At 40.1% G+C, this 26,753-nt stretch overlaps 1 protein-coding gene, 1 long non-coding RNA gene and 3 pseudogenes across 2 annotated transcripts; 3 read left to right on the forward strand and 2 right to left on the reverse strand.

The window, feature by feature from the left end:
- Nucleotides 1-241: 241 nt before the first annotated feature.
- Nucleotides 242-588, forward strand: LOC122145827 (annotated as a pseudogene).
- An 8,958-nt stretch (nt 589-9,546) lies between these two features.
- LOC109088929 (histone H4) lies at nt 9,547-9,901 on the forward strand (the record flags this gene model as incomplete). Its single annotated transcript, XM_019103071.2, is given in 2 exon segments — nt 9,547-9,733; nt 9,736-9,901. Coding segments are annotated over 2 exon segments (312 nt in total), but the record flags the coding sequence as incomplete, so codon positions are not given.
- An 894-nt stretch (nt 9,902-10,795) lies between these two features.
- On the forward strand, nt 10,796-11,582 carry LOC122133901 (annotated as a pseudogene).
- Nucleotides 11,583-11,974: 392 nt separating this feature from the next.
- Nucleotides 11,975-13,677, reverse strand: LOC109052858 (annotated as a pseudogene).
- A 3,026-nt stretch (nt 13,678-16,703) lies between these two features.
- Nucleotides 16,704-18,965, reverse strand: LOC122145759. Its single transcript, XR_006160558.1, has 3 exons — nt 18,926-18,965; nt 16,844-16,939; nt 16,704-16,729 (listed from the first exon to the last, which is right to left on the reverse strand). It is a non-coding gene; the product is annotated as an uncharacterized LOC122145759 (long non-coding RNA).
- Between the last annotated feature and the right edge of the window lie 7,788 nt (nt 18,966-26,753).

Here is a 26,753-nt window from a genome sequence, read left to right on the forward strand (position 1 = left end):
ATAAGCTGTGGCTGTATTGAGGCAAGAAAAATTTTAAAAGACACACAGCAGGCGCGCAAAAAAAAACACAGAGCAGCATTTTTCTACTCGAAACTAAGAGCAGAGACAGGAAAGCAACGTCCAATAATACAAAGCAAGAAGAAATGGCATTAGAACCAAGCAGAACGCTCGTAAATCCACGGTGGTAAAGCCCCCGACGCCTACAAAAGCAGCTCGCTCTAATAAAGCCCCGCCCGGGAAGATGCACCCAGCCACCGGCGGCGTAGAAGAAGCCCCATCGTTACAGGCCGGGACCGTGGCTCTCCGAGAGATCCGCCGCTATCAGAAGTCCACCGAGCTGCTGATCCGCAAACTTGCCTTTCCAGCGTACTGGGCGAGAGATCGCTCAGGATTTCAAGAACGGACCTGCGCCTTCCCAGAGCTCCAGCCCGTCATGGCGACCTGCAGGAGTCCAGCGAGGCTTATCTGGTCGGTCTGTTCGAGGACACCAACCTGTGCGCCATCCACGCCAAGAGAGTCACCATCATGACCCAAAGACATCCAGCTGGCTGGCGCGACCGCATCCGCGGAGCCGGAGAGCGCGCTTAATCCAACGCCGCATGCATCAGCGGAAATTAAACCCCAAAGGCTCTTTTAAGAGCCACTACAAATCACACTGATGAGACCCGTTTCCACTCGAACACTCGATATTTAAACATTAACCACCTGCCTTCACATTTGGAAAATAGTTCTGTCTGGGTTTACATTTTATGCGTTTGAACAGTTTTAGTTTTCCATTACTACACAGAACACTCACACATCTTTTTTGCAAACGTGACAGATGTGTTAACCCCGGTGTGTAATGGACTAACCTTAGATCTGTAAACAAATAATAATATAAACAACATACCATACTTATATTCCTTTAATGTATAAGTAGAGATACGTTTGTTATAATCAGGGTTGCCACAGGTCCCAGAAATATTTCCAGGCCAATGACAACTCAAAACCCGCCCAAATGGAATGAAAACTAGCCCAATTTTTCAGTGTCCAATCAGATTAGACAACGGCTGGATTCCCACAAAGGGCCTTAAAATAAATTTATATAAGTTTAAGTTTAAAGTATTCGCCTTTTGTCTACCCAAATTCTTAATATCACAACACTGTGTTTGTTAAATACACAATCTCATACGATAAAGGTCAAATAAGAACATATCCTCTCTGATATTTCTGACCCTAGTCAGAAGTACTAACTTGTACTTACTTTTTCTCTTCTCAGCACTTCTCTTTGATGCTTTTCTCTCCAGATCTCCAGCTGTTCTGTTTACACACAAGCATCAATATTAAAATTAACACACTGTTAAACTAAATTAACATACACTGGCTTTTATCAATATTATTACAAATATGCTTACTGGGTGAACTTGAACACTTGTCCCTTTGTTTTTGTTGTTGTTTGTCTCCTCTTTTTTCAGAACTTTTCACAACATTTTCTTCTTAGATGGTCTAACTGCGCAGCCTCATTTTGATTACAGATTTGAACAGAACTATATACAATCTCAGGACTGTTTTATTTTAGACATTGGTGCTTCTCAGGTGGTGCTGAATAGATTTCAGCAGTAAAGAGAGAAAGCATCCGTGGTGATGGTTTAAATTCATGGCAGCATATGTTTCTTCTTTGCATGTAAGCTCGAATCCTCATTATATTTAGCAAAGATTTCTGCTCTAGCCTGTTTCGTAGCTTGTTCTTTATCAGTGACATTTGGGAAAATGAATGCTCAACTGCTGCATTACTGAATGGTAGAGCAAGAAGACTCAATGCAAAATTCCCAAGATCTTCAAAGTTTCTATCACTTGCAGTATCTGTGTATGCAGAAACTTCTACCCGGAAGTCCTCTGTTTTGCCATCTTCTGCATTGTTCCATTCCAGAGTGTGAATTACTCTCCACTGTTGCTCTGCTTTTCCTACACTGTAAATGATTTCTGTTGTTTTCACAGTATTATACTGTTAATCTCAACAGTTTCTTGCTGTATAAGCTGTGTACAGTGTGTTACTGTAGATTTGGTTGTTTTCACAGTATTATATTGTATTCTCAACAGTGGGGTACTGTGTACACGGTTGACAGTATGTTACTGTAGAATTTCAATGCATTCTGGGAAATTATCAATTACTGTAAATCAAAATACAGCAGTGCAAACTGACCGCGAAAAACACCACACAGAATTTCGCAGGTAAAACTCCTATTTCTACATAAAAATAATTCAGGACTGGGTGCTATGCATTAACACTCTTAATTTCTGTCAGTGGGGGGTGCAAGAGAACGCATTTGAAAGAGTTTTTCCCGTAATGTCGGAAACATCGTGTCTTCTCTGCGACCTGGAAACGTGCTTCATCTGGTGAGTAATAAATATTAATATTTTCATGCATACAGACATTCTATCTAATAGATTTAATGTTAGTTTAGAATAACTGACCGCGATTTCGATATTCAAGGTTTATACTCAACATTTTATTAGTGCATAAGCTGTGTACAGCACTCTTTCAATGTAGTCTGCGACATGTTACTGTAAATTTAAATACTGTAATACGAAATGACCGCGAAAAACCACCACAAACTGCCATTTTGTGAAGAACTCTTTCAGTTCTCTGAACGCCTTCGCCTCGCGACGCTGTCTGTAAAGTTCGCCGTAAATATCTTGTAAGTGAAAAATCTTTATTTTTTTATGCAAACCAAAATGTCAATAATAGCGTTAATGTTAGTTTAACTGCCCGCGGCGTTGATGTTAACGGGGGTAACGAAGCGAACATCGGTCCTGAGAGCCGCAGCCCTGCAGAGTTTAGCTTCAGCCCTCATCAAACACACCTGAACAAGCTCATCAAGGTCTGAAGGGTTACTAGAGAGCTACAGACAGGCGAGTTTTCATTAGGGTTGGAGCTGAACTCTGCAGGGCTGCGGCTCTCCAGGACCGGCGTTCACCACCCCTGTTCAATAATATCATCTCCGGAACACATATTAAGTTTATAGTTATATCCTCACTGAGTCAAAAATATCTTAATTTGTGTTCCGAAGATGAACGAAGGTCTTACGGGTGTAGAACGACATGAGGGTAAATAAATAAACGACATTATTTTAATTTTTGGGTTAACTAACCCAACTTAACACCAGTCGGGAGGGATGTTATTATTAGGTTCATGAGACTCCATCTTGAAAAAAATAAATAAAAAAAGATCAGACGACTAGGCTCCAACAAATTTCACTTCATTCATACACTTTTGTTACAAATTAAATTCCATTAGTAACACCAATGGGCTTTTGCATAAATGAATGTTTAGAGCTTATCCCTTATTGTGACATGACTTATTAGAGATGATGCTACATAGTGTGATCACAATTTTTTTTTAATTTTTTTTTTTTTTTTAATTTACAGGTTTCTTGTCAGGATAAATCCTGAAAATTCGAAATGCAGTTCTGGGTTCCAGGTGAGCAGAAAGAGCGGGAGGATTGTTAGGACGAAACCCACAAGTTTCATCTTTCATTCGGGAGTTTGCACAATATGTTTTGACTGCAGAAATCATTCAGGTAAGAGTAATAATTGGGGTGTGCAATGGAGCCAATATCTGTAGTAATCTCAGAATTATTTGTGTCTGAATATTTAGAAAAATCTTAAAAATGGTGGAAAAGGCCAGAAATAACCAAATGTTTGTGAAAAAAAAAGATAAGTCTGTTTTAAAATGTAATTCTGTTCTCTTCACAGTTTTCATTTAACAAATATGCTTTTTATAACTCACAGAATTTATATATTTTTTAAATTATAATTGTAACATTTCTTTAAACAAGTAAACCAATACCAGATTTCTGAAAGACACACCGAAACAGCAGTGCAGTTATTTTATTTGCAGTTTTGCTGTGCTCATTTCATTCATGGAGTTTACACTCATTTGTGTTTCATAGGGCTGATTGAAACGGCCAAAAATTATCTTGATAAAATGTTTCATATCAGTCATATCATATCATTTTATATTCATTAAAGGTCTTTCCTGAGGTAAGTGTAAAATTGCTTGACATTATTGCTTTCTGTTTTGGCAATCAAATACATAACAATGTGAATTGCTTTTTAAAGGATTAGTTCACTTTCAAATGAAAATAAACACAGTCAGAGAAATATTAATTAATATTCTGACGAATCCAAATTTTATAATGGCAGTGAGTGATACCAACGAGTATGAAGCTGATGAAACTGCTTCTATCCACATTAATCCATCATAAACATACTCCACACGGCTCCTGTGGGGTTAATAAAGGCCTTCTGAAGCAAAGCGATGCATTTGTGTAAAAAAAAAATCCATATTTAAACAAGTTATGAAGTAAAATATGTAGCTTTTGCCAGACAGCCTTACGAATTCAAGTTATGGAAAAAAAACGAACTGGCATCACGTTAGTTACGCTTTTTTCACAAGTTAAATAGGGAAGGCTTAGGACATGGCGTAAGCTTTTTAAACTGCGAGAGTTTACACTTACTTTGTAAGTTGAAGGCGGTTTGGTGGAAGCTAGATATTTTACTTTATAGCTTGTTAAATATGGATTTTTTTGATATTCCAAATGCATCACTTTGCATAAGAAGGCCTTTATTAACCCCGCGGAGCCGTGTGGAGTACGTTTATGATGGATGAATGTGGATGGAGACATTTTTTTCAGCTTCATAGTCGTTGGTCCCGTTCACTGCCATTATAAATCTCAGATGCATCAGGATATTTATTAATATATCTCTGACTGTGTTCATCAGAAAGAAAAAAGTAATATACACCTAGTATGGCTTGAGGGTGAGTAAAGTTTGGAGTAATTTTCATGTGAAAGTGAACTAATCCTTTAAGGGCCACACTAACAATAAATGCTTTGAAAATAATGCATTATATTTGCTTTTATGAAGCAAATCAAGGAGTGAATTGCCAGAAACCGGTATCTGTTAAGCATGATTCAAATTGTTTATAATTATAGAAGGAAATTTTATGTTTTGTGTTTTTTAGTGAATATTGATGATTATTGATTTTTAATTGATTTATGGTGGTTTGTGAAAGTTTTTCAGATTCTGTGAAAAATTTTAACAGAATAAGAGATCATACAAAATTATTTTTTATATAGTACTGTCCTGGTTAAGATATTTTATATAAAGGACGTTTACATTAAGTCCACAAGACAAAAAATAACTGAATTTATTAAGAATGACCCCGTTCAAAAGTTTGTGAACCATTGATTCTTAATACCGTGTGTGGTTACGTGGATGATCTACAAATGTTTTTTTTTTTGTTTTGTTTTGTGATTGCAATTATCCATCAAAATGTACATTGTATGTTTACTTTTGAGTTAAAAAATATTAATGAAAAAAAAATTTCAGTAAATTTCAGTGGCTGCGGGGCCCTATGCACAAGCTTTTGCCCATCATTTAAAGGTGTTGATAATGGTTTTGATGATTAGTTGTATGTTTGGACTCAGTGATTGATTTGTGCTTATCATTTCTTGCAGGATTATCAGAAGTGCGACTTTTTCCACATGACACCAGCCCTCCTCACCTGGCCTTCATCCTCACCTTCTTTCTTTGTTTGACTTCTTTCTTTGTTCAACTGTGTGTAAGTTTGTATTTTAACTATTAATCTTTCCATGAATTGTTCACTGATTTTAATTATTAATTATAAATTAATTAGTCGTGGTTAAAAACAGATTTTTATTGTTGCATTATGTCACGGTAATTTAATTCTTAATTATAAATTGTTCTTTAGTCTTGTTTTTTAAAACATTTTCATGTTGTATTATATGCTATTATTATTACTAATGTATTGGTCTGTGATTTTTTTTTTTTTTTTTAATTCTAAATTGTTAGTCTTGTTTTTTAAAACATATATTATTGTTGTATTATATGCTATTATTATTACTAATGTATTGTTCTGTGATTTTAATGATTAATCATAAATTGTTGGTCTTTTAAGTAGTTAGATTTTTATTATGTTACTAATGTATTGTTTAAAACTTTTTAAATAAACTGTTTTTTTTGCAATTAAAGCTTCAATTGTCCTTTTTCCTATTTCCCATTAACAGTTGAAATAGCACTTTTACAGGTTTTCTACAAATTCTAAACGTTATACAGTAGCACTATAAAAAAATTAAAATAACATTTCATAACTGTATAATAGTATACAGTATTATTAAAAATCAACAGTATAATGCTGTATTTTGAAATGGTAAAAAATACAGTAAAATGCTGTATTCAATATTACAGTAGGCTAAACACTACTGTAGTTAGTATTACAGTAATTTTACTGTTGAATGAAATACAGCATCTACTGTAAAATTGTTGCCAGTAAGTTACTGTTAATTTGACAATAAATTTTTTACAGTGTACATCTCCCTTGAAGAGGTGGAAAAAGGGAAGATCATCAATCCTTGGCTTACTTGACGACAGAGTATGACTCGGTGACAGGAATTTGAGAGCCTCTAACTGTTTAATGTTATCTGGAAGTCTCTTCCTAATTTCCTTAGATAAACTCTAGCATGTAGTCCCTGCACCTGCGTTTCATGTCCTGTTCAGCTAGGTCACTTATTCCATTGGCTTCAAACAAAGCAAGACGGAACTGCACCCCAAAGTCTACGGCATCAAGTGGCAAAAGATTCTCATCAGAAAGGTTAAACTCCATGATGTCTTGCCAGCTCTGGAATGTCTTCGGCAAACCTATGCGCTCAAGAGGGACCGGTAAAATGTTAGAAGTTCCGTAAGAAGTTTTGCAGGATCAGGTTTGTCAAGTTGAAAGATTTTATTAAGTCTGTTTAACTCTGACACAATTGGTTGGATGAATTTCAGGTATATCAGGTTAATATTGTCACTATACATTTGGTAACAGCAGGTCCGCAGCATAGCTCCTCTCACTGTCTTTTGTCAACTGAAAATGCAACTTAAGCTCCACATACTGTGCAAGGATCCGGTTGATGCACTCACTAATAGCGAGCCACCTAGTGTCAGACAGTTGCAGAATCTTCAGTGGGCTTTCACCTACATTTATGGTTTTGTACGGTTCAGAATATTTTTGGAGACGCTGGGTGGCATTTGAAAACCAACTGTAGGTCTGAGAAACCATGTACTCAACATTTCTGGGGAGGACACTGACGGCTTTTGATGCACAGAGCTGAAGAGAATGGCACACACACTTTATGTAGACAATATGAGGATTGCGGTCACAGAATTTCTGTAGCACTGAATTATGTTGCCCACACATTGTGTTACAGCCATCAGTTGCAAGACTGCGATGCAATTCAGTATGGACAATTTGTTTTCATCCAGAAATTTGAATAATGCATTTGCTATGGTAAGTGAATCACCAGCTACTATATTGATCATTCCTGCAAAAGTGCTAATGATTCGTGAGAGCTTTTTGCTGTAATATCTGACGACTATACACAGTTGTTTCTTTATGGGGGTAATTGAGAACCACTGATTTAATTTTTAAAATGATATCAGTAGCTTTTACATGTAGATTGCTGTAGATTTTGATGGGCATTTCTGCAGTTCTAGACAAACATGATGATATGAAAGTCAAAGCGTCTGTGCAGGAAGAGGCAGAAAACCCAAAGGGCTCCACCTCAGAGCTAAATAACAACAACAAATATATAAATATAAATACCTACAAAATATTTACAACATACATCAAAACAAAAATAATAAAAAAACAGAAATGATATACTCCAAAAACAAACAATATATGGTACATAATACCTAAAAAAAAAAAAAAAAAAAAAATAATAATAATAATAATAATAATAATAATAATAATTGTATATATACAAAATACACTATAACAAGACATTTTGCTAGATGGGATAAACCATTCCATAATTTAATACCCCTAACTCTTATCAAGAATTGAACTCTACAAGTGAGATCTTTAGGAAGATGAAAACTTGAAAATTGACGAGTAAAATAACAGTGAACCTGAGAATTTACTTTAAAATACATTCTAAATTGCACTGGATATGTTACCCCCACTTGAAAATATTATTATACATATTTGAAAATTATTATTATCATAGATAGTAACAACCTGAAGTTTATGAAATAAAGAAGCAGGTGAAGTATATGTTTGATTGGATACGATCCTAACAAAACGCTGCTGAAGAATAAAGATTTTTTAAGAGTAGTAGGAAAAGTACTCGCCCAAACTATATTATAATATGAAAAATATGGATAAATTAAACTAGAGTAAAGTGTAAGAAGACACTCTTGCTGTGCCTCAGTAGACTTAGTACTATTTTTTTTATAAATCCTTAGGGTATAATTTTTTTACAACTAAAATAATATATTAATATATATATATATCAAGATAATTTGTTTAAATTACACCAATTAGCATAAACAATTAGACCATCATTTGCATTATTAATCAATTAATTAAAATTTCAGTGATGAGAGAGAACTAAGGTTGTGTTTCAACAAACATTACTGGAGTAAAAATATTTGAAACATTCGACAAGACATTACATAAATAAGAAATAGCAATGGTCCAAGTATGGAGCCCTGAGGAACACCACAGAGTAAACTTTGTTTGCTGGAATAAAAACCTTTAAAACAAACAAACGGTCTTCTATTAAAAATTTAATTCTTCAACCATTTATTTGGAAAATCATGAAAACCTTATCTGTACAACTTTCCAATAAAATGTAATGATTAACTGTATCAAAATCTTGTGACAGGTCTAAAAAGATACTGCAAGTAAATTCTTGATTTTCAAACACAAGGGTATCTCAGCCTCAGACGTCACGCCTACAGACCATTAGCTAAACGTCTGATGCATATGGGACACACTTCAGGAGTGTCAGTCGTCATCGGGGTGGTTGAAATCTACAGGATTTTCTGGGAGACTTGTGTGTCGCGTTCTTTAACATTCTGCCTGGAAACAAAAAACAATGTGGTGCCAAACCCCCTCCTGAAAGAAGAAAGCCGCTGAGTTTACAACTGTGACGACGAGCGCTTATCAGGATCAACTAAATGCTGGATTTTCAAAAGTATCTGAAATATTTAAAGTTCACGGCATAGAATCTTTAAAATATGTCCGAGAGTTTTACACTGTTATTGCGACATTTCCACGCTTCGAAACATGACGGGGAACGAAACAAACTGTTTGAAATGTCGGTCAAAAGGCCTCATGGGTGGACCTTGACCAATGAAAGCTGCCATGAGCTCCAGACCTATAGCCGTTTTTTTCTTCTCGCTATTCATATTGATGTTTGTAAATAATAGAATTTGAGTCTAAGTGAAAAATAATTAATTGATATAATATTTTTTTTCTACATTTTTTAAATTAATTTTAAATAAATAAATTTTTTAATCATTTCCAGTATTTTAAAATTGCTTGTTTTATGTTTTAAAATTGCTCATTGTTTCCTGCTCTAACCAGCGAAGAGGCGTGCGCCATGTGACGCGCGCTGGTTTCAGTCAGGTCCTGTAAGCAAATGTAAAAGGCATCCCTGCAGCACTTCTCTCTTATTCGTTTTATTTGTTCGACTGAAATAAGAAATATCTTGATCATGTCTGGAAGAGGCAAAGGCGGTAAAGGGCTCGGGAAAGGAGGCGCTAAGCGTCATCGTAAAGTTCTGCGTGATAACATCCAGGGAATCACCAAAACCCGCCATTCGTCGTCTCGCTCGCCGCGGCGGAGTCAAGCGCATCTCCGGTCTGATCTACGAGGAGACCCGCGGGGTGCTGAAGGTGTTCTGGAGAACGTGATCCGCGACGCCGTCACCTACACCGAGCACGCCAAGAGAAAGACCGTCACCGCCATGGATGTTGTGTACGCGCTCAAACGACAGGGACGCACTCTGTACGGTTTCGGAGGATAAACACCGTAAACAACAAACACAACGGCTCTTTTAAGAGCCACCCACACTCTCACATAAAGAGTTAAAATTCATGTTTTATAGTTCAAGTGAATGATAATAATAATAATAATATCGCTTAATAAATGTTCTTGTAGCTCAAGTGGTAGAGCACTGCGTTAACAAGCGCAAGATTAGGGGTTCGATTCCCCGGGAACACATGATGGGTAAAAATTGATAGCCTGAATGTGATGGTAGTTTTTTTGTATAAGAGTGTGTTATATGTGTATATTTTTTATAATCTCTTTAAAAAGTGAAGTTTAATGCTAGTGTTTATTTTATTTTTGTTTTGTTCTCATATCGGATGTGTATGTACCAGGAGCACCTTAAAAAAAAAAAAACGGATTCCTCGTAAATACAATAATAATTCTGATTCTGAGAATGTAACTATTACATGTTTAACTGTTATGTATCTATTTTATTTTTTACTAGTTGTTGTTGTCTAAGTTTCTGTCACCAAAACAAATCTCTCGTGTGTGAACATACTGGGCAGAAAACATCTTTTTATTTCGGATTTTTAAAATCGGAGCTTGTATAATGTTATTGCTGTTCGGAGGCGGATGTCATAATGAGATAATATTTTTCATTTCTTCTTACATGGCATTTCCATTTGTTTAGCCTTCCTTTGAATTAAAGCGATTTATAAAATAAAGAGAAAACACAAACATGGCAATGATATTTAAGTTTGAGACGAAGTGAAAATAGCAGAACAACAGAGAAGAATAAAAAGTGTCTAATCGTTAATGTTTCTCTTTCTCTACATTCTCTCAATGGGTTTATGAGAGGTTTTATAAATTACACTATGATATTGATCTTGTGTTGATATTTAAGGCGCATTTGTTTCTATAGAATATAACCATCAAAAAGAGCGGGAATTGAAACAAAGGAAACATTCACGTGGGCTGATGTCGTTCAAACATGGAGCGGTGGGCGGGACTATCATTCCTCCGCCTGTGATTGGCCCTCGTTCCAGTCGTGATGCCTTGAATTCTCCAATTAAAGACGAGTTTATGGGTTTGACCAATGAAAACACACAATCAGCAGCTTCCACATCTCTGTGTAAATTAGCATAGATCAGTGAATAAACGTCTCTGTCCCGCTCATTCTAATCATCGTTTCTTGAGGTTTTGATCTCCAGCAGCATCATGCCTGAACCAGCGAAGTCCGCGCCGAAGAAAGGCTCCAAGAAGGCCGTCACTAAGACCGCCGCTAAAGGAGGAAAAGAAGCGCAGAAAGTCCAGGAAGGAGAGCTACGCCAATCTACGTGTACAAAGTGCTGAAGCAGGTTCATCCTGACACCGGGATATCTTCGAAGGCGATGGGCATCATGAACTCTTTCGTCAACGACATCTTTCGAGCGCTCGCCGGTGAGTCGTCTCGTCTCGCTCACTAACAACAAGCGCTCCACCATCACTTCCCGAGAGATCCAGACCGCCGTGCGTCTGCTGCTGCCCGGGGAGCTGGCCAAACACGCCGTGTCTGAGGGCACCAAGGCCGTCACCAAGTATACCAGCTCCAAGTAGAGCTCCGCTGCAGCTCTCACACACAAAGGCTCTTTTAAGAGCCACCCAGCTTCTCCTTAAAAGAGCTTCTAATGTTAATATTTTATAGTAAGGTTCAATTATAAATGTAAGTTGATCAATGATTGTTTCAAGGTCTGATATTAAACGTGATTCTCAAACTTTAGAATCGTCTATGATGGTAATACAACGTATTTATTGAAGAATCAAATTGCAAGAGTTATGGGAATCATTGCATTTGAATGAAGATCAAATTTTACTCCTATATCTAATATAAATGTGTTGTATACAGACCAACTCATAATATTAAAGCTTACATTTGGGACTTTAAAAAAAAAAAAAAAAACTTTCAACTGAAACTATTTTGTACTAATGCAATTTTATTTTGGCTTTAATAAGTGTGATCTTGCAAGTGAACTCTAGATTTATCTCATCAGACTTTATTCAATCTGTTATTGTTTATTAGTATGGAGCAGAGTCCTGCAGTCTGAGATCCTTTTCTATGTACTTACTATCGTCTCAGAAGATGACCGAATACAGAGACAATACAAACAGCTCTAAATATTACCCAGTTTATTACTGTACCACAGCTTACATGGATCAGCTGTCATAAAGAGAAATTATGTTGGAAAACTCTTTATAAATTATACATATATATATATATATATAATGTATTCAGGACAGAAGACTTGAGACTGAATATATGGCATGCTACGTTTGATTGTCAGCTTTTCTTAATCTTCTTTATAAACTTGGATTTTATTTTTCTTCACTTATTTTTGTTTCTAGATTGTTTGTGTTGTATTAATATATTCCTATATTCATGGTCCATGCACGAGTTCTGGGTTTGAATCGTTTAATTTTGTTTGAAAGAAAACTCAAAACAATCAATAAACCAATCCTTAAGGTTTTTTTTTTTTTGCCTCCAAGTGTCTACACATATTTAGGTGTTAATTTACTGCAAAAATAAATAATGATTTGGCCATAAAACAGTTGATTTTTAAGTTATGAAACTATATTTAATATTTTCCAACACATAATTTCTTACTTTATTTTTCCTCGTCCCACCGTCTTGAAAGAAAAAGCCAAGTATACTGGTACTTGAAAAAAAAAGTGCAAATGGAGCCATCCCAAGTTGACATTCATGTAGCCTGAGCTTTTAAACATACCTGATTGGATTTTTTTTTTTTTTTTTTTTCATGAGTCATTATTCTTTTTAACCCCCCTCCCCCTTCTATATTATATTATATAGTTCTTGTGTATAATATTTGTGTTTGCTCATCACACTCTCACACACTCTTCAAACAGCATCAGTGCATCATGGACTCTGTAAGATCACAGGAGACGCGGCTCGTTCTCCTTCAGATGAAGACTTCAGCTCCAGGAACTCAAGAGCAGATCATCTTCTGCTAGTCCTCCTCTGGGGAATATTCTTCATCTCCAGAGTCAGTGAGGTTCTGCTCCTCTTCTTCCTCACTCCTCATCTCCTCCTCCTCCTCATCATCATCATCATCATCATCTCGTCTTCATCCTCCTCCTCCTCTTCAGCATCTCCTCCCTCAAATTCACCTTCAGAAATAAAAAAAGAAAAAGAACAAGACGCTCTTAATGCTCAAGACTGGATGTTCAGATGTCATTTTTTACAGTAAAATACTAGAATAGCGTCGTGAAGTTCCAGATGCCAGAAGTTGAGACTTGAAGACAAATAACAATCTTGATCAGATGATCCACTTTAATACAACGCTGAACCTATGACTTCATCTTTAAACACGTGCTACAGTTATTTCACTCTACAGCAGGCACAGCGTCTTTGAGTCACACTGTTTATTTTTTCTGCGGTCCTCTTCGTAGTGTGAGACTGGCAGGGTTCATTCATATATAAGACTGTAGAATAGCCTGGGAACTATGTCTAATAAAAAGAGACTGTATGAGTGTGTCTCGCACTCACAGACGCTGCTGAGGAGGGCGCTGGCGTGCTGCCGCGTGCCAATTCATCAATGAACTCACACATCTTTCCTTCCATCGTTTCAAACAGCGGCTCTGTGTCAACTGTGGCCTCATCAGGGAAAAACAGAGGCTTTCTCAGCAGTCGCCGGTACCTGAAACACACACACACACACACACACACAGAGACACAGACACAGACAGTGTTTTAAAAGATAAGATAACTGTGGACAAACCGAATACACTTATGTAAATGTGTGAATCAAACGTCTGCTTTACCTTTTTATAGATGAATTGTATTCCTGAAAAAAACAGAAATATTAGGATTTTAGACTTTTTTTAAATGTAGGTTTTGTTCAAACTGCACAACGAGGAACACTTTTAATGAACTTAATCAGAAGTTATTGGATTCTGGATGATGGAATATTTCTAATTATGCTGCATTATTAGACTCTGTCCATGTGCAGGATTTTAGCAGCTGCTATAATGTGCGCTTTCGAGAAAGTTCCTCAGAGACTGAAGGAGCAGGAGTCCCTCAGACTGAGAGCAGTGTAGAGAGTAACACTGACCCTCCTGCTGCTGGTGAGCGAGCGGTCAGTCACGTGTGTGTGGGGTGACCCGGGTACACTTCACATTCAGCGTTCCTTTCCATCTCGAGCACAACCGCGTCCACACAGCTTTCAAGAGTATACTCCACCACAGGTGAGCGTGGACGGATGAGCTCGACACATGCGCAGAACCACGAGGTGCACGGCTGCCGAAATATACTCTGGGCTTCACGCGATCGCCAACCGGCATTTTTTGTCTTATTGCAACTCTCTGTTCTGGACTTGCACAAACTGCTTGTACAATGCAGTCATTTTCCAAAATGTAATTTATGGTAAAATATGAAGTCTGTTATCACCAGTTAACACAGACCAGAGACGCTGAAGATAGACGCACAGAGAAAAATACTGCAGCAGGCAGATCACTCACTGTTCATGATGCACGAACTACTGTAAGAAAATCTTCAATATTGATTTGGGGTTTATATGAATGTGTTTCTGAGGGGAGCTGACTGTCTTCAGGAAAGTTTACGTGGTATTTTCTTTTCATCTGGTCTCTGTATAGTTCATATTAAAGCAGTGTTTACAGCAGTAACCAAGGAAACGCTGTATCTGGTCTGTATCTGTGTTCCAGAGGCGTCTCCTGCTGTCAGAGAGAGAATCTGCATCTCATTCAGAGCTTCTGCTGTTTGTTTCTTCAGACATGTAGTATAATTTCACAAAGCTTGTCAGAACATTCTGTTTTTGCTTCAGATTTGGTTATTATTCAGTTAAATTATGTGTATGATTATTATTATATAACTAAATGATATGTATATGAATTAAATAATTAAAATTAAATAATTGTAATTACAGATTTAGGTTAAATAAAGATGTCAGTCTTTTTTTCCTCTCTCTCTTTTAAGGAAACAAATCAAAAAAAAAAAAAAAACTAATTCAACTGTTTCTAATATTCTGTATGCTGCTCAAATCTCAGACCGGCCGGCGACGGTGCCTAGTTCAGGTATGTCGAAAAACTCCCAACTCATTTTTCTCCTCAAATCATCCGAAATCGCTGCAGAAGCACAGGACCCAGTGTTTACAAAGTGAACGTGCCCAGGATGGGTCAAACACTCTTTATAAAAAAAAAAAAAAAAAAGGTCAAATAAAAAAATTTGTATAAATAAATGTAAACAACGATGTAGGACGATTTTGAAGTTGGAGGAGAAGTGTTGGGAGTTTTAAGACGTATCTTGAAAACCGTTGTACACAGAGTATGCATCGCGGGGGCTAGACCAAGACCCAGCAACAAGTGTGTATTTATTTTTTATTATTTTTTTATTTTTTTTAAGAAAAATTACAGATCGTTTGGTTATATAAGTTGCGACTGATAAATTCTTAGCGACTGAAGAAAAGGATCTTGGATGGACATGGAGGGTGAGTACATGATCAGGATACTTTGTATTCTGAAAGTGGAGTAATTATTTTAATATCTTGCCGTCATGTACTCTGCATGGAAGATATGTGTTTTAGTTGTGTGTATTGTGATCGCTCCGCGCAGCTTGTAGGTCTTTGTATAACAGCAATATCTGTTCACTCACAATTGTCTAGAAATGTATGATGAATAGTGAATGTTTGTCGTTGTTATTACTTGTAGTTCTGATAAAGAATAGAGCGATACGTTAGTGTACAAACTGCAGTGCTGTATCAATACACAACATATAACATGACTGTTTGGGTGTTTACCACCGATCTGTGGGCTCAGTAATGGTGATGGGTGTTCTGTTATTGACCTGCGCTGCACACGGTAGACCAATCACAACAGACTGCATCATCAGACCAATCACAACAGTTTAGCGTCACGCAAAGGAGGAGTTTGGAAAAATGAATCGTTAAATTAATGTTTGGGAGTCACTGAGCAAAAAAGGAAAAAATAAATGCATATTTTAAGATGATGAAAGTGTTTTTTGACCCTGCATGCACGCCAATCTTTTGGTTGGAGACTCCCAAAACCAAAATATGAACCTTTCATTATCCATAATAAGGGCACTTTAAAACAACATCGGCTCAGAACAAATACTTCCTTAAAAAAAAAAAAAAAAAAAAAAAAGGGGGGATCACAAACACAGGCTTATTTCTGATCTGTGTCACATTGTGTAAAAAAATCAGTTTTTAGTGCAGTGTAAACGCAGCCATTGGTTTTGGAGTTATGACTTCAGACAGGGACTACATCTTCAGTGTTTTCTGGAGAGCCGTGCAGATTTTATTTTATTTTTTCTCCCCCACACCACATCTGTTACTATTGTTCTAGAAACCATTTCAGATAAACCTGACCCTAAATTGTTATGTAAAAAAACTAAAGCTGTAATTGGTTGCTTTCCATTTTCCCTTTTTAAGAGGTCAGTTCCTGTGCCAGAATTAAACTGCAAAGTGGGACCAGACTTCATGCTGACAGTCAAACTAAAGACGTCAGACCTAGGTTACATTACTACAACCACTGTCTCTCTTTCAGTCCGACAACAAAACCGTTTAGGTTTCTGTCAAGAACAGTCACAGATCATTTTAGGATTCAGGTCGTGTGTGTGTGTAAAATGTACCTTGACTGAACTGGAAAGCGCGTTCGCTCTCCTGTAGAAGCCTCTCAAAGCCCGACGGTGAACGTCCTGCAGACGGGGTTTGATCCTGTGCTATTTGACTCAGGTTCTGCTGGATTCCCGAACACTGCTCACCGTCACGAGTGCTGATACATTCACGCAGCAGCGAGGACAGAAAAGCATCCAGGTGTGCAATAGACGTCTCTCTAGGAAAAGCATCCAGGTGTTGATCTGTGTCGTACCCGGTAGGCCTAGAAGAGATCAGCTATTCTTTAAAACTAAAAACTTCATAAAACATTAAACAAGACGTGAAGGACAGAGTGCTTAGTCTGTAAAAGAAACTAACGCCACAGAACTAACTTCACCTTGTTTTGCCGTTCAATCTCTTTTTGTTCCAGTCGGTTTTTTTCTGCCTTAAGGATCTTTCTGTTGGTCTTGTGCAGCTGAATGTCAAGATAGGCCTAGAGAAAACAAACAGAGAGAACAAGAGCGCTCACATCTGCTGATCATGCCACGTGGTTTGTTTCACTTCACTTTTACACACACACACACACACACACACACACACACACACACACACACACACACCACTTCCTTTCTGAGAATCCCCACCGCCATCTTGAAGAGCCACTGCACTTCATCAAATGGATTGGTTTATGTATTAAAATGAGCTGAAAATAGCTGTAACTTCATTAGCTGAAGCAGTAAATGGCTACCACAATGATAAATGGCAGTACTGGCGTATTCAGTCATATACTGGTATGTTTGAACCAGACGTTTATTTTCAACAAGAAGAGTACGATGAATAAGAATGAAAGTGAACTTCATGTATCGCTCTCTAAATCTCCAGATTTCGTTATCAAACTGCTAATAATGATTGCTAATGTTACACAAACCAGGTTCCCGTCCTGTGAGTTTGACAGGAGCGGCTACATGTTTGTGACGGTAGGGAAACATCAAACTCATCTTCGGTACACTGCAGTAGTTTATGAGGAAATGCTGAGCAAAAGACTCTTACTAATGAATGTTGCACAAAGTTTGTCTTCAAGCATATTCAAAAACACCAGATGTAACAATGTTTAAAAACTTGATTTTCACCAAGAGGGGGGTCTTTAAAACAGATAATACTCCTTGAAGCTCCTTAAGTCGTAATTACGAGTCTACAAAGGGACTGTATGGGACTGTTGTGTTTTTGTGTTCACGGAAACATGAGTATCAGCAACAGTGTTCTGGACTGTGCTATTCTTCTCGATCAGCTGACATGCTATCGAGCGGACAGAGCCGTTCATCGCTGGGGGTCAATCACGCGCCAGCGAGGGCTTTGTGTTTACATCAATGATGCGTGGTGCTGGCGATGATGTTGTGGTCTGCAAACACTGCTCACCCAAAAATACACCAATCACATCAACTTTCCGACCACGGTGGAAGACCTCCGGCAGTGCGGGTCGGCAGCAACACATCCAGCCCCATCACACTGAACACGGGGCCCCCAAGGATGTGTGCTGAGCCCCCTCCTCTTCAACTCTGCTGACCCACGAGCTGCACACCGTCACACAACTCCAACCTCTTCATTAAGTTGCGGATGACACGACTGTGGTGGGTCTCATTGAGCAACAGAGATGAGACAAACTACAGGAGCGTGGGTTGAGCCCCGGGCCGTGGTTGGTCGCAGCCGTGACAACAAATTCTCTCTGAACGTGGAGAAGACGAAGGAGATTGTGCAGTTGTTGACTTCAGGAGAGCGCACACTCAGCATGTTCCCTCACTGACCTCAACGGTGCGAACCGTGTGTGGGAGAGAGGTGAGCAGCACCAAGTTCCTGGGTGATTGCACATCACAGAGGACCTCTCCTGGACGCCAAACACCGCAGCACTGGCCAAGAAATCACAGCAGCGTCTCTACTTCCTCCGCAAACTGAGGAGAGCCATTGCGCGCCGCAGGCCCCACGCCCCCATCATGTACCACCTTCTACAGAGGCACCATCGAGAGCATTCTGACGAGAGCTGCATCAGCTGTGTGGTATCGGGCGCCTGATTGCAGGAGCGTTCCTGCCGGGAAGACTCTGCAACGCATATGTGAGAGCAGCTGAGAAGATCCTTGGTGGCTCTCCTCTGTCTCTGTTCCCCTCCCTCCGAGGGGACATTATGGAACCCGTCTCACTCGAAAAGCCCTCATGCCTTGCAGGTGACTCCCACCCATCCGTCACAACAAGCTTCTATCAATCTGCGTGCCATCACAGCTGTCGGAGGGACTGCATGAGTCTCCAGGCCAGGACCAGCAGACTGAAGGACAGCTTCATCCATCAGGCTGTCAGGAAGCTGAACACGCTCCCGACCTTGAGCCCCCCCCAAAACACTTTGGAATCTGATTACCGAAACCCTATTTGGAGTTTTAAGTGTGAGCCGATGTTAGAAGAGTCACTGGGCCCCTGGACACAGACGGACTACCTTGAAATCCTTCATGTGTGTTCTTCAGAGTTGTTGATGGCGTGTCCCGCGAGTGCGTTCTCCGAGCATTCGAATGGTGCAGGCCGTTAATGCAGAGAAGAATGGAGGAGTCGCAAGGCCAGAGCAAGCTCTCATCCAGACAATAGTCGCGGAACATCTCGCTCGTTGCTCCAGACACTTCCTCTTCCTCATGGCGTTCTTCCGACGCGGCTCCACCAGGGCGGATGCTCTCTGCAACGCCGGCAGCTCCACAGATGAGGCGTGGAGGCGAGTCAGGGGCGGGCACATGGACACTTCACACTTCAGGCATGCGGTTTAACCCGCCACTGGGACCCTTCTCCGTCTCCGCTGGCGTCCTCGGGACAGTAAATCACAGGGTGAACCTGGCGGCCTCTGAGAGACGTGTCGCTCCGGCTCTGGAGACGGTAGCGCGCTCTGATTGGCCACGACGCCGGCACATACTGTCAGCAAAGGCCCTTGGCCAGTTTGAAGTTCTTTCTGACCCAGTTGGGCGGAGCTGCGGTGACTCTGCCGGCACTCGGGGACTCGCAGACGGCCGTGGTCCGAGCGGCCTCTTGAGTCTGCGCAGGCAGGGCAGGCAGAAGTTATGGACCGCGGGGCACGCAGGTGTGGATCCCGGTACAGATCCAGACACACTGGACACGTCAGCTCCTCCTCGAGAACGCTGCTGTCTCCAGGCAGACGTCGCCATGATCAGAAGACCTGTGGAGAGCCGGACCACACAGATCTAGAGCTACTGTTAACAATAACAGTTTGCTTCCTAAACTAAGTATGTGTGAAGAATTTGCCAAATTTGGATAGTTTAACCCACAGAGGACATTCATGTCATTCTAAATCCACATTTTGCTATTTTTGTATTAATATAATTGTCAACAATAAATAACTACATAAATTACTGGTAATGTTATATCTCCAGCTGAAGACAATCCACTTGTTTTAAATAAGACTGAACACATTATAGAGAGTCCCAGTTACACTATTTCGATAGTCCACTTTAGACATTAACTGTAAGTAACTTTGTAACTACATGTCAGCTAGCTCTCAGAGGCATCTGCTAGACTGTTAGGTTTGGGTTATACAATAATTTGTTGTACTTGCAACAATATACTTATAATCAGTAGAACCATCCGTTTGAGCTTCCAAAATACAGTGTCGCGGTCAGACAGATATAGGCCCATTTTGTCAAATCTGAGCAGTACGCAGGCGGTGTACGCTCTTCTGTGTCAGCCGCGCAACAAGGATACATTTTTTACATGTATTTACACTTTGGTTTGAAAACAAACAGCGCATCGGCTCAACACTGCTGACACAGAAGAGCGTATTGGCGCCTGCGTACTGCTCAGAATTGCAAAAAAAATGGCGCTTCGCTGAGATTGGAGAGACACGAGAGAAGAGGAATTGTTGATAAAACATCGTTTTTTTGTTTTCTTTGGGTACAATCAGTATTCTCCTCCGCTTCATAACGTTAACGGTTTGAATCACTGGATGCAGATGGAGTATTCCTGACGATGCTTTTCACTCTTTCCAGGAGCTTGACACCTGTATTTATTTGACAGTCTATGGGACAGTCACAGGCCTCCCTGTTTTCATCCAGAATATCTTAAATTGTGTTCCGAAGACGAACAAAGCTTTTACGGGTTTGGAGTATCCCTTTAAGCAGACGGTCTACTAATACTCTAACGACTGCTGGTTGACATGTAGCTGCAAAGTTACTTTTTAGAGGTAGCAGAGAACACCTAAAGAGGACTCTTACAATAAAGTGTTTAGCGCAAAGTTCCTGCAGTGGTGACCAATCATTACGGGCCCAAGCACCAACAATCAGACTTCATAGCACTGGCATGCATAAATACAACGTTGATATTGTGTGATATTGTGTTGTCGTAGTTCTGCATGCTGTTAGCACGATACACTACCAGTCTTTAGAAGAATTCTCTTCTGCTCACCAAGCCTTGCATTCCGAGTTGATCCAGAACATACAACCAAAGCAGTAATATTGTGAAATATTTATTTTACTATTTAAAGTGCCCCTATATATGCCATTTCCAATAGGAGCCTTTCAGCATGCGTGTGTAAAGTAGGCTGTATGTGAATGTAACCGATCAGCGAAGACTGTAAAGTCTGAAGTGAAGCGGTAATAAAGTTATAGTACTCCAAAAGAAAAGGAATTGACTCTCTACATCCTGAACGAGTCGTCTAGTAATTAGAAATCACACTTCTGTGCCCGCTACACATTTGCATAATTCCTGCCTATGTTCTCTACGCTGGCCTGGCAGCGACACCCGGGGACCCCGCACACAAACTACAAACCCATCATTTAAAAAAAATAAAAAGTAATAAATTCTCAGAGAGTTCATAGCGCTGATTCACTAAACGGCTGACCTCTTGAAAGATGGATGAGGCGCTCATGGGAAAGGAGACGGTTTTTATGAGACTGAATATTTGAAACTTCTTTCCCCGAACGAATCTTTTGAGAATCGCTGAAATGATGTGATACTATAAAATGCATATTTTGAGGAAAGCAAAAGTGTTTTGGACGTACTTTGCAATTTTAATTGTAAGGTCAAAACAATATCAGGAAAAATTGCATAATAGGGACACTTTAAAATAACTGTTTTCTGTGTGAATCTCTGTTAAAGTGTAATGTATTTCTGTGATGTGCAGCTGTATTTTCAGCATCATTACTCCAGTCTTCAGTGGTCACATGATCTTCAGAAATCATTTCAATATTGATGATCTGCCTGCTCAAGAAACATTTGCTGAGTATTATCAAGTTATGTTTGAAAAACAGCTGAGTATTTTTTTTTTTCAGGTTTCTTTGATGAATAGAAAGTTCAGAAGAACCGCATTTATCTGAAATATAAATATTGTGCAACATTACCAATGTTCTTTATCATAACTTTTGATCAATCTAAAGGCATCACTGTAAAATAAAAAGTATTCATTTCTATAAATCTATATTAACCACATGTTCAAAAAGCTGTTAATTGTCATATGAATGCTGAGCTTTTGGATCTTTCTATTCATCAAAGAAATCCTAAAAAGGGACGGAAAGGCAGACAGCACAACAAACAGACTATTATACACTGGGAATTAATCATTAATGTGTGTATGACGCACAGGCTTACCCTTCAGGCAGTTGAGGCCTGTGTCACGACAGCAGCTTCAGGAAGAGAAAGGAGAAAGAGATCAGGATCAAGATCCCGCAGAGGAACCTGTTACACATTCAATGACTGAAACACACACCTACCACATCACCTCCAAAGGCGAGGCTGACAACCAGAGCTCTCTCACACACAAACCCACCTGACAGCGGCACAATGAAGACCACAGCACCCCCACTTTCATTCAGTCACAACACACACACTGACAGTCAGCACAATGAAGATCACAGCACACACACTTCATTCAGTCACAAACACACAACCTGACAGAAGCACAATGAAGATCACAGCAACACACACTCTTCATTCAGTGCACAAAAACCCACCCTGACAGCAGCACCAATGAAGATCACAGCACACACACCTCTCATTCAGTCACCAACACATCCACCTGACAGCAGCACAATGAAGATCACAGCCACACACACACTTTCATTCGTCACAAACACACTGTTCTGTTTGTGTTCCCTCAGTGTTCTAGGAAAACCCCCCCCACTATGAACCAGCACTCCACACAGAGACAAGCCTGCTCTCTTCAGTGCTCTTAATCATCAGTGTACCACATGTTCTTCTGACCTACATGCGGCCGCTTAAACACTTACCGTTTAATTATAATTTCTGAAAGAATCCACAGATTTGTTTTTGATGCACTTGTTGAGGCTGCTAGATCTACAACGAGACGTATAAACTAATGACCACGCGTGTACAATCATCTGTGAATCATCTATAAGCCGCTTATAGCCTCCGCACAAACTGAGAATCCGATGTCGCGTGAACTTTCCGGTTGGTTCTTCGTGATGTTTGTTTTTGTCTTATTGTGAAGAAGAGCTCATTCATGAATCGCCCACTCTCTTCGCGTTTCCGCTAACAGAATTTTAAACTTTACTGTCAGTTACGACATTGTTTGCAAACCCACCATACGGGTAACAAGCACAGTTCTGATTAAAAGCAGAATTTAAAAATATTTATTTTTCAGGTGCCGCACTGAACTGAAGTTATTAATAATATGCCAGTTGCGTTCTGGCTACAGCAGTGCTGACTAATGACGTCAACCAATCAGAAGACTCGCTTGATAGCACGTGACCAGTATATCAGGATGCTGCGTCACACGTCATCGCGGCTTGCTTCTGTCAGTGCCCAGCAAAAGCACGTTTGATCGCGGTGTTGTAGTGTTATGATGGAGGAGTTGTAGAAAATGTCCAAGGGTCAACAAATATACAAATACATATAATATCAACACTTATGTGCAAAGAGGTGTACATTACCTGCAAAGCACCATTTATAGACATATGCAACAGTCATAAAATAATACAAAAACAAAAAGCTTTAATAAAATAAATTACACAAAATTTAAAGTAAAATTAATTGTTTTTTAATAGGCTTTGAGATTCTTGGAAGACGAAAATAGTTGGGGAAACATACTGTTGAACCTCTTTTTTCAAAACAAATATATAATAGGATTTTGATGAGTGAATTTACTGCGGTGAATATGAACTTTTGCAAGAACGTAACACTTAGGTTAATAATAAAATATTCATTATTTTTTGTCCTTTGATATTATTTAAGAAGCCAAACAGTACATCCTAAAAGCAGGAGCAGAAGAGAAACCCTGGGAGCACACTGCCGATTGATAACAGGTAGAGCATTCAATCCTAAATAGCTGTGCTCGTGAAGGACAAGACCAAAATATGCATATGCAGTTTCCATTCGGGTCACACAAAAAGAGACAGCTTGTATCTATTGTTTGATTTAAAACCTTTTCACAAACACTTTTGCTGGGTAAATCTGTGTAACAAATTTGAAAAGAGATTTTCTATAACCTTGTTAGTTAGTATGTATTCCGACGACAGAGGTCCATACGTTTTATTCTCAATCAATATTGATCAACCACATGCCTTCCAATAAGGGACACCACATATGGAGTTGTTACAAGCTCCTTTTGAAAAAAGATATCTAATCTTTACAGTTTACATGATGAAGTAGGTGACAAAAAGCATAGTTTTCCTCCTGGGATTTCAAATGGGTCTAAAGATAAAGATCAAGTGCTACTGGAGTGATCTAACAGGAGTCCCTTAAAAGCATAACAGCTCCTTTGGGAATAGTGTTCCATGATGGAGTGGAGGGATTTTTTTTTTTTTTCTTTGGGGTGTACTGGAAACTTTAAATTTACATAAAAAGTTCTTCGTAACTTAAAAAGAAGACCTTCTGAGTTAAATAACTGGGAAACAAATCAGTGGCATTAATTGAATGCACATAGATAAAATCATACTTTTTCTTTTACAGGACGTTGAAGTCGGAGTGTAGTAACATCCGGAGATTTGCAGCTGTTAATAAGCTTTGAATGCACAACACACAATCGATCCTGAAGAGCCTGAACCAATCAGGATGGCCAGAAAAAACCTCCGTCTGTATCCAGAGAGCCAGAATCCCCTCGTGTCTTACTAGAAGCGTCAAGAGGCAGAAGGAAATACAGTTCGCTGTTGATGAAGATATGATACAAGCTACAGCAGCCTGACAGAATATCCTCCGAAGCATCGACAGGACTGAAGCAGAGCAACGACGCAGCGTTTAAACGGAACATGAAGACGTAGCTGTGATGACTGAAGAAGGAGGGACGAACAGGCGAGTGGACATCTTCAGGAGACCACAGCGTGCCGGACTTCAGGAGAAGTGTCGGAGGCTCAGATGAAGGCTGAGGACAGTGGAGCTTCATTGAAGCAGAAGAAGTCTCTTTCAAACATACTCCAGCTCTTTGTGCGGATCAGTAACACCGAGCCGCCTTGTAAACCAGGAGGATCTTCCTTTTAAAGAGACCTGCTCTGTACGACTCCAGAGGGCCGAGATACTGCAGAGGGCCCAGGATTCAGTCCAAGAGACTCCACGTCTGCAAGGTTTGTGACAAACCTCTTCATCTATCAAAGGAGTGAACGCTGAGGAGACAACATGACGCTTGCAACACCGTGTGAGAGACCCAAGGACTGCTGTCATCTGCTCCACAGGCCCTTCCTCCTGTGGCAGACACGAAGAAAAATCCCTTCAGCTGCAAGTCACTGTGTGGACACAGTTTCAGACGCTGGAGAAACCGCTGCGGCTCCACTGGCGCTCTCCATGCTGGAGAACGTCTGTTCATGTGCCGGCCGCTGCGGGAAACACTGCAGGACCACTGAAGACGCCATGGCTTCGTCCACCACGAACTGGACCAGGCAGAGCGCGGCTCTAGGAAGAGGAAAGAAACATGATGTAAGAAGCAGCCGGCAGCCATTATTCACCTGGAGCCCAAGGACCGGTTGCCACCTGAAGCTAAGCGGGCTGGAGCCTGGTCAGTACCCCCTGGATGGGAGGACTCTGTGGGGAAAACTAGGTTGCTGCTGGAAGAAAGAGGTTTTAGTGAGGCCAGCAGGGGGTTGTTCACTCCCTGTGGTCTGGTGGGTTTCCTAGCGCCCCAGTGTAGTGGTGGGGACACTATAAACTGTCAACAAGCACCGCCTTCGGATGAGACGTTGAAAAACCGAGGTCCTGACTCCTCTGTGGTCAGTAAAAAATCCCAGGATGTCTTTCGTTCAAAAGAGTAGAGGTGTGACCTCGGCATCCGTGGCTAAATTTGCCCCATTGGCCTCTGACCACCATTGGCCTCCTAACAATCCCCATATCTGCTGATTGGCTTCATAACTCTGTCTCATCTCACCAGTAAGCTGGTGTGTGGTGGGCGTATCTGGCGGCAATATTGCTGCCAGTCGCAGCATCATCCGAAGGTGGATGCTGCACACTGGTGGTGGATGAGGAGTATACCCTCTGACTATGTAAAGCGCTTTGAGTGCTAGGAAAAGCGCTATATTAATGTAAGGAATATATAAATTATTATAAAGAATGTCAGTTGGGAGATTGTGAATACTGTAGTATCATTACTGTTTTTTCTCAAGTGTCCTACAGATGTAATTGAAATAAATTTGAGTTGTATGTGTTCTTTATAAGAACCAGAGGACCAGAATACACTGGATCATTGCTACACTCAGTTGAAAGCATGCCTACCTGTGGGTGGACCGGAAACAATTTGTGCTGCAGTAAAAACAAACACACTGCTGCTAACAATGCCGGTCTTTTGGTCGGGGAACATGAGCGCGTACAAAGCATCGTGTTTATGCTCTCCGACGCACAGTACGAGCCGCCAAACTCCGATACAGGGAACGACTAGGAGTCTCATTTTCAGTCTAAATGACTCCCGACGCATGTGGCAAGGACTAAGGACCAGTCTGTCCCTTTGGAAACAAATCCTCTGCAAAGGTGAGAGCAGACCCGTCGCTGGCTGACGAGCTAAACACTTTCTACGGCCGCCTTTGAAAAACAATCTAAGCAGCGTGAGGTCTGCCGATCAGCGCGTCAGGCAACAGCAGTCAGAAGCGCAGCGATAATCAGTGTATCACCGTGTCTGGAGGCAGAGGTTTGGAGGGTCTCTAAACGCGTATGATGTGACGTCAGTGAAGAAAGCAGGGACCTGGATGGAGATTTCTGGCTTGTGTTCTGAGGTCCTGCACTGATCAGGCTCGGCTGGTTTGTTTACATCTATTTTTAATGAGTTCCCCTTAACTGCCTCGGTGGGTTCCCATCTCCATTTAAACAATCTGTTTTATCATCCCTGTGCCTCAAGA

This window comes from Cyprinus carpio, chromosome A7, assembly GCF_018340385.1.
Source record: "Cyprinus carpio isolate SPL01 chromosome A7, ASM1834038v1, whole genome shotgun sequence".
NCBI classification, from domain to species: domain Eukaryota; kingdom Metazoa; phylum Chordata; class Actinopteri; order Cypriniformes; family Cyprinidae; genus Cyprinus; species Cyprinus carpio.